At 37.7% G+C, this 8448-nt stretch overlaps 1 protein-coding gene across 1 annotated transcript; it reads right to left on the reverse strand.

The window, feature by feature from the left end:
- Positions 1-233: 233 nt before the first annotated feature.
- On the reverse strand, positions 234-7323 carry LOC142355341 (uncharacterized). Its single transcript, XM_075407542.1, has 4 exons — positions 7024-7323; positions 3202-3423; positions 2385-2966; positions 234-750 (listed from the first exon to the last, which is right to left on the reverse strand). The coding sequence occupies exons 1-4, from the start codon at positions 7141-7143 to the stop codon at positions 304-306; spliced, it is 1371 nt and encodes a 456-aa protein (XP_075263657.1). The 5' UTR covers positions 7144-7323; the 3' UTR covers positions 234-303.
- Positions 7324-8448: the final 1125 nt, after the last annotated feature.

Genomic DNA, 8448 nt, shown 5'->3' on the forward strand with positions numbered 1-8448 from the left:
ACTCTGGGCCTGCCCTCAAAAGAAAGCCAACCTTTAACAATTTGTAAATCTCTCATTTCAGAATTGCATTCTAAGATTTTAACATTCACACTAAAAAAAATAAGAGAAGCCTTGAAAATGAAAAAAAAGAAACCTCTTTTAAAAGCTCTTATGATTTGATAGTTCTGTGGCATAAAATTGTTTGTACATTGTTTGTGCATTGTTTGTTAGAAAGAATTAAGAGCCGTAAGAAATTCACATGATAAATTGGTTTTCATTATACTTTACATTTGGGAGCAGCCCAGAGTGAAATATTGAGTTTGTTCACTGATACAACGTGTTACCCTCACACCCTGTCACTATAGCATCCATCCATATTCGCATACAGGAGGCGGTGGGAGCCACCAGGGAAAAAGGTTTCAGCTTAGTCTTCACTATAAATGTAAAATTGGGATTAGGGCTTTTATGTTGTTGTAAGTGGTCAAAGTACACCTCCTGCACGGCTGAAAAAGGGACTCCGCCTTTCAATTTGGATTCTTTCGAGTCTCCAAAGTAAACCAAAGTTTTCTTCACTCGGTCGAAAACGAACCACCGTTTTTTCCATGAAGAGACGCCGAGAGAGTTGCTTCGTTTGAGAAGGTAGCCCCTGCATGAGATCTGGTCGACGTTGATGTCGCGACAGCCCTCCATGTAGTGACCCAGACTTTCAAGGTGTGTTTTGAGGTCAAAGTTTTCTTCGCTGTTTGGTAAGTAGCATGTGAGAGGTCGAGCCTTAAACGTAATCTCAAACATAATTCTCAATGATAGTTTTAACTATAAAGTAATTTCCAGTATATTTTGGGTATTTTCGTACGTTGGCTACTTGTCATTGGAGTCATGTTATTGTCCTCTAGACAGTAAAATATCCAATGTTGAAATACTAGACGTTCCAAAATATTCAAATTATGCGCAATATTTCATCTTAGTTAAAATTTTCAGAAGGAATACCTAGCATATTTATACATAGGGGGTACTAATAGGGTATTATGGCATTGGGCATTTTGGCTCATCGGGTATTCTGGTATTGAGTAAAATTTTGGGATCTTTTCTGCTAGCGCCCCCCCGCTTAGTTAGGCACCCCCCATTTATAAATGTGTAAACATATTGTTAAAGCTAAGTAATCTTAGACGTGAACATATATGAGCAATATGCATTTACTAAAAGCTAGCACAGCTATGATTTGAAAGTATTACGTATTCAACCAAAAGTTGTTGCATATAACGTAAGCATCAATAAAATTTCTGTATTAGATCATTTTTGGTGTTATCGGCTACAATAGGGCTTGATTTTTTAAACCTTTTTAAGGAAACTAATCTAAAAGTGCCTTCAATCTACCTAGACACCCTTGTTTCAATGAAATGCAAATATCGCTCTTACAATTCGCGAAAACTTAGGTTTTGGGGGGTGCAAATTTTAACGGCTATATAAGGCTGGGGGGGGGGGGGGGGGGGGGGGGCGCTAGCAGAAAAGATCCAAATTTTGGAATTGAGTGTTACACAACCCTTTTAGATATATCGAGCCACCAACAAGATTGTATTGAGGCTAAGTGGTTGCGTGACGTCATCAGTAGCGAAAGTAAAAAAATCCGATCCATGGACAGCATTATTGGGCTGTTACAGAGTCAACGGAGAGTTTTGTTTGTCGAGATTTATCAACGGGTAAAAAGACCAAAATTCACGTATATGTAGATGAAACTTCATACTCTTGCGGAACAAGTTTTCCACCTAAATTGGTACTGCTGAATGGAATTAGTGTGAAACGTCGGGGCTAGGAAAAACCACCACGGAAAATAAACCCAGTGTGATTATAATAGGAAATAAAACACAATGTTAACAATTAACTTCGGCGGTAACAATTAGTTTGTTTGAGTTTCATTTTAAGTCCCACGGCCGCAATGGCCCGTGAGACCAAATGCGCAAAATGCGTAGTTCTTTGACAGTCAGGCGGGGGTTTATTTGAGCGAGGTTTTGTTCCTATCTATTACTGGTTGTTTTTTTCCGAAGACAAATAACCTGCGCAATTCAACACAGGCGATCAATCTTGGCGAGATTACTTATCTTCTGCGCTTGTAATAAAACCAGTTCTGAGTCCTCTATTTTCAGTTTTTGCGGAAACTGTGATCGATAAAGTCATATTTGAATATTCAGATCTGAATGGATTTTGGTAAGCATCTTGGTGCTCGTGTGGATTTACTGGCAAGATGGCTTCCAAGATCCATGCAAATTATCCATTTTTGGAGATCTGTCCCAGTTAATTTACTGAGACAGAGTTCATTCAGACACATATTCAAGGTTCCCTTTTTTGAAACACAATTTATTCAAACTTATTCAGTTGCAATGTTACACCTATCACTATGATATTCTCACCTGATTTTTGGGTGTGACTGGATTCCCGTTGGAGCTCCCGTGTCCGTTCTCTCTCGAGTGGGGAGCGGGAGAGGGTGTCTTAGGATGGCGTAACATAGGAACCGTACTAGTTCCCGATTGTGCCATTTGGTCTTCACTCAGCGGGGGTAACCTCTGCATTGGGAAACTTCCATTCCTCGTGTGAACAAACTGTTGAGATTGTTGCTGGGAGTGATGATTTGGTGTGTGATGTAATTGCTGATGTTGGGCGTTTTGGGCTTGGGTGAACTGGCCTCTATGGCTTGGGGTTCCTGTTATTTGTGTTTGTTGTTGTTGGTTATTTTGGTCAATGGTATTGTTGTTTATTTTATTTGGCATTAGTTTTGGGGTTTGAGGTTGTTGTTGTTGTTGTCTGAAGTGTACTTTTGGCCTTTGTGAGATGTCTCCCTGGGACATGTTTGCTCTCTCGAAATGAATTGGACTGTCGATAGGAAGTGTGTCCGGAATAACACACGTGTTCACAGTTGCACACTGTCTCTGGTCAGATGACAGGTGGTGTGTGGGTGTCATTGTACGGTGATGTCGATTAGGAGTCGAAGCCACCTAGGTATGTAAAGTTGATTGATAGTCTATTTGGAAATGCGTTCTCTGAACAATTGTCAGAGACTAAATTGAAAAGTCAGACGCAAAGGATCCTCATATCATTTTTGGGTGCACTAAACTAATTTTAAACTTTTCGCAAAAAAGAATTAGGTATACATACAGGCTGACGAAAGCGGCAACAATCTAGTAAAACGGGGGCGGGGTTTGCAGAGGAAACATTCAAAAATTGTCCTACCTGTTGCTTCGTAGCCGTGGAGCCCATAGTGGACATATGGTGCTGGTGGACATGTGGTCTGGTCTGATGTCGTGAAGGTGTGGTGATCGCAGTTGTGTTATGAACAGTTGTTCCATTTGAAGCAGCTGACTGTGCAACATTGGATGGTACAGCTGATGATATTGATGATGCAATCTGAGGAGGAGAATGGGGATTGCGGAATGAGGGCAGCTGGCTCAGCACCTAGAGCACAGTGAGTTTATTTAAAGAGACAAGGAATTAACATAAACCGACTAATGACGGACGAATTAACCCGAAAGGTGACAGGCGGCGCTCTATTCAATTGTAGCAGAGGGGATAGTTGCCTGGTTAAATGCAATTGGTGTCATTATCTGCAGTTGTTTTCTGTACTTAACATGTCTTAATGTGTGATAACTGGCGCTTATTTTAGATCACTACTAGGATTTAGAGTGAAACTTGATACCCATTTTGGCGCACTTTTGATTTAAATTTTAGTGCTAAACAGCCGCCAATTGACATCAGTTGTTTATAATTATGAACGTGCGAGCAATTTAGAAGACCAAAAAAATATATAAAGTGTAAAAATCTCAGGTAGGTAGGGCAGCTAGGTGGTGTGTGGGACTATAATTTCATGAGGCTGTAATGGGAAAGACCCGCTAAGCTACTGTTAACGTCAATTTTGAACAAATTTGCTTCAGCTAAAAAACCGGTAGAATATTCAAGACACCGAGATTCGTCCAAATTAATCTTTAAATCAGAAATATCAAAGAATAAGCTGGCGCTAAATATCGAAAACATCAAAGAGAAAAAAATTAATTACGAAATAGAAATTGTTTTGAAAAAAAGCAGACGGTCTTTTTAGCTTGAGGCTGTTAATTGGTGGTGGCGAGGTAGGTAGGTAGTTAGGAAGGACGGGGGGTCAAGTCGATGGGGAGGGGGTAGAAATTTAGGGGGGAGGGCATATAGATGTGGATAGGTAGGTGGAGGGTTGTTCTGTAATTTGGTTATTGAGGAGGGACTGTCATGGGAAGAAAAGATTTCAAAATGACTCTTCGACATTGAAAATTACCAGCAGTTTCTAATCAGTATGTGGTAAAAACTAAGCTACTTCTTAAGTCTGTAATTCTGAAACAGAAGTCAATGTTCCGAACCACAAGCCAGAAAAATCACCTCATGACTAAACTTGCTTCAGCGAAATAACCTAGCCGGTAGAATAACGGAAACGACTCGAAGAGTAGTGCAATATAATGTATAAAACCGAAAGATCAAAACGAAAGAGCTGGTGTTCTACCTATATCGGAGACATGAAAGAGAAAAAATTTAATGCCTAATAGAATTATAGTGTTTTGAAAAAAGCAGACGCAGTTTTTAGGTACGAGGGGTGGCAAATTGCAAAAACGTGTAGAATACCAATATTCCTCGTCAAGTGGTAAAATTTTTTAGAATACCAAGTCTCTTCTTCGAGTCGTAATAACCTGTAAAATACCAATACTCCTCTTTGAGTCGTAAGAACCTGTAGAATACGAATACTTCAAGTTGTACAAACCTGTATAATACCAATACTCCTTTTCAAGTAGTAAAAACTAGTGCTCCTTGAACCTTCAAATCACACACGCCAACATTATGCGCTCAAAACGAATCGCATTTGCATTGTTGTAAAGTTAAAGCTGATTTGTTTAGTTGGGGTTTTTCTTGTGTTTTTTTACTTTACTACCAAAAGTTTTTAAAAGATAATGAGTTTTGTCTGTAATATGTCTCTAGTTAATCTGTATTGTGTTTCTCTTGCTTTGATATATAAAGCTTTTCATTGGCCAAATTACCTACTACGCAGCTATTTGGAACAATGACATTCTTTAACAGCCACAGAGCACTTTTGGTAAATGTTGAAAGATCTCAATGGCGTCCTCACTCTGGAGGTACAATTGAACATCTTTAACTACTTCAGCCAACAGTTGAGGGTTTCAATGACTTAGAATTCACATGTTCTCAAAAACATCAAGGTAATTTTTATCTTTTCAATTCACATTTTTTTCTTTTAAATTGTTACCTTTTCATGACAAGTCCGGTTCATTTTTTATAAAGCAAAATTCTAAGTAAACAACATAACTAGTCTCTACTGTTTTTACTGCACTTCAACTGATGCTTTTAGGACGAGTGAGTTTCATAAAAAAAATTGTGACTTTGATATTGGTCAATGTTTGTGCTTCGTCTTGTTGTCTGCTTACATTGCCCGTAAAAAACGGCGCTACTGGTGTTCAAATGAGTCCCATCTGGATATGTAAATCTTTTCAGTTAGTGATTTCAAAATATTAATGGCTTCATTATTATTTGAATCTTTTAATGGCTTCAAAACTTTTTTTTTCATAAATTTTGTGAGTCTTGCCTGCACTTGTTGCAATTTTGTAGTCTTACGACGTAGTGTTTCTCAAGACAGGTAATGTTGGCTTCTCAAACGGTTACATGGAAATCCATCTTGTAACTTTTGATTGAGAGCTGATGCTTATTATGACTTTGAAGTTATTTGAACTCAAAAAATTCAATAGATTTTTGAACTTTTCCCCATTTTGTTTTTCTTTTTGTGGATTTCTTACCTAGTCTTGCTAATGACAAGTCGCATCTGTATTGTTGTAAAGTTGAAGCTGACTTGTTTAGTTGAGGTTTTTCTGGTACCTTTTGTTGACTCTGCTACCGACGTTTTTAAATAAAGATTGAGTTTTGTCCGTAATCAATGCTTTTGTTAATCTGATTTGTGTTTCTCTTGCGTTGTAGTCTCATTACTGGCAGTTCTAGCTTGGCATTATTTAATTCATGTAGAGGTCTGAGTTTTCGTTTGTCTCGTACACCAATTGTTTTCGAACAGCATGTTAATATTTGAATGTTTCCGATTTTCCCCATTCGGTAGACAATTAACTCAAAATTGGCTGAACGTGGTCGGAACATTATGTGCGAACGCAGATTCATGTCTATGTAGGAGTAATATAAAAAGTAATCAAAACAATTTACAATTTCTGCAAAGGATCGTAGGTGTTTAAATTGTATTTAGGGCAAATTATTTATTACTGCATTACTACGAATTTGGGAGCCTTCTAATTTCGCCTAAAAAAGAGGGTTTATTGCTGTGGTATAATGTGTTTAATAAATCGCGTACCATCCAAGGCCAGGTTTATTTCCGATTAATTTGGAGCTGGTGTATTTTTCTGAAGGCTCATTCAATTGGGTAAAAAATTGGGTCTAGGAAATCGTCAAACGTTTTATGGCTCAATTAATGCATGTTTGAGCGCTAAAAATGTTTTTTTTTTTTGGATATTTTATTAATACATGAGCTCAAAGTTGCGAACAAATGCTAAAATAACCCCGATAAACATACAACTATCGCAGCATTAAGAAAACTTCTCAGACTTTTATTGACAAATTCATCCTAAAATTCTAGGGTCGAGTACGGATGGTATATTGTAAGAAACTTGCATATCCCAACAAAATCTCCTGTCATAGACTTCCAAGCTCTTATAAGTGAACCATTCAACTTGCAAGTTGTTACAAGTTAACCGAACAGGGCTCACCGCGGGTTCACTAGCAAGCCGGGCCGAGGACTCACCCTTAATCATTAAAAATGAGAAGTAGTTGAAGGGCGAAATGCAAAGAAAAAAAGGAAAAAAGCAAGAATGAAAAACTGTAAACTTCCACTCTAATTACACTTTTGAATTCACCCTCATTATCCTTTGCCGCCAAGAGGAAAAAGAGAAGGAAAAACAGATCAACGTTGGATAAAGTGTAAAAAAATAAGAATTGCCTCTCTTAATGCATTGGTCCGAGACTGGATACCTGGGAGGTAGATTGTTTGATGTTGAGTTGAGGAATGACAATTGGGTCAACCGTAGCTGCAGCCTTGTTAATCAAGTCCAGGTGGGCAGGGGTGGATGCTGCGTAGGAGAACTCCTCCATTGGTAAGACAGGGCTTACCTGCTGCAGTTTGGTCAAGTGATGAAGTTGTGGAGATTTGGTGTGAGAAGGATAGTTGCTCACACGCGAAATAGACGAAGTTGTTATCTCCGTGAAACCTTTCAACAAATATTTGGTTTTAGTCTGACAAACGGGAAGCCGTTTTCGCTCATATTCTCAACATAAGTCTTGACCTCAGAATTCTAATTTAAGGCGACACTTAAGTGTGCCTTTATGTATTCGTCTCGGAATTTCCATCATGTTTCTCTTAACATCAACTGAATTAGGAACCCAAAAAAACTGAAAAAAAAACTCGATTTCTGCTGCTCTTTTTTAATATTCCATATAAAATAAAACAGAAGCGTGGACAAAGAAATTAAGTAAGCGAAAAACTCTTGCTGTGAATAAGAACTTCAAATATTACTATTTTGTTATATACTTGAAAATTTTTCCTATGATCCACTTAATTTTGTGGACCTCTTCATCCAGCCAAATTAGACGCAATTTTGGTAGAAAAATAAATTCTCTTAAACCACATTAGCAAAACTAAGACAACAACCGCGCCTCTAACAAATCTTAGCCTACAGATTGCTGGATAAAAACTTCAAGCAATTAGACATGCACTATTAAAAATCTCCGACAACTACGAAAAACAGAACACATAAAAGAAAAATCATCTGCAGGGCGAACTTTAAAAGGTTAGCTTGTTTCTCGAGACAACAGAAAGATAGGCTAGACAAAAAATTGTTTAGATGAAACTCGATAAAAAAAATACAGCAGGAATAAAGTAGTTGCTACGAACTGTTAAAACACAGAAAATTAGGTACAAAATTATTATTCTGATGGAGATACAATGACATAAACGGATTTTATTATAGATTTTTGCAAATGGCACGAAGGATAACTAACTTCTCACGTTTTCGTTTCGAACAAAAGAAAAGACAACAAACATGGCCAGCAGATTGCCAGAATAGCTGCGAAAGAATAGACTTGCGTGCCGTATGATAGAGATAGAAACAGATACAGATATAAGTTGAAAAAGTTATCGACGCCGCTCAAAAAGCTATGTACAAAAATTAAACGATAAATTAATAAAACTTGTTAAAATTCATTGCACAGAAGTCTTTCCACTAGGGACCCTTATTACACACATGAGTTCCTTTGACCCTAAACTAATTCAAAGTAAACTTAAATTTTAAAGTAAAAAAGTCATTTTATTGAGTGAGGTAAGTCACTTATGATCAAAATCTAATCACGCAAAAAGATTTTGCTAGAGAGAGAGAGAGAGAGAGAGAGAGAGAGAGAGAG

The sequence above is a fragment of the Convolutriloba macropyga genome, unplaced genomic scaffold (assembly GCF_964194025.1).
Source record: "Convolutriloba macropyga unplaced genomic scaffold, txConMacr16.3 SCAFFOLD_557, whole genome shotgun sequence".
Classification (NCBI taxonomy): Eukaryota; Metazoa; Xenacoelomorpha; order Acoela; family Convolutidae; genus Convolutriloba; species Convolutriloba macropyga.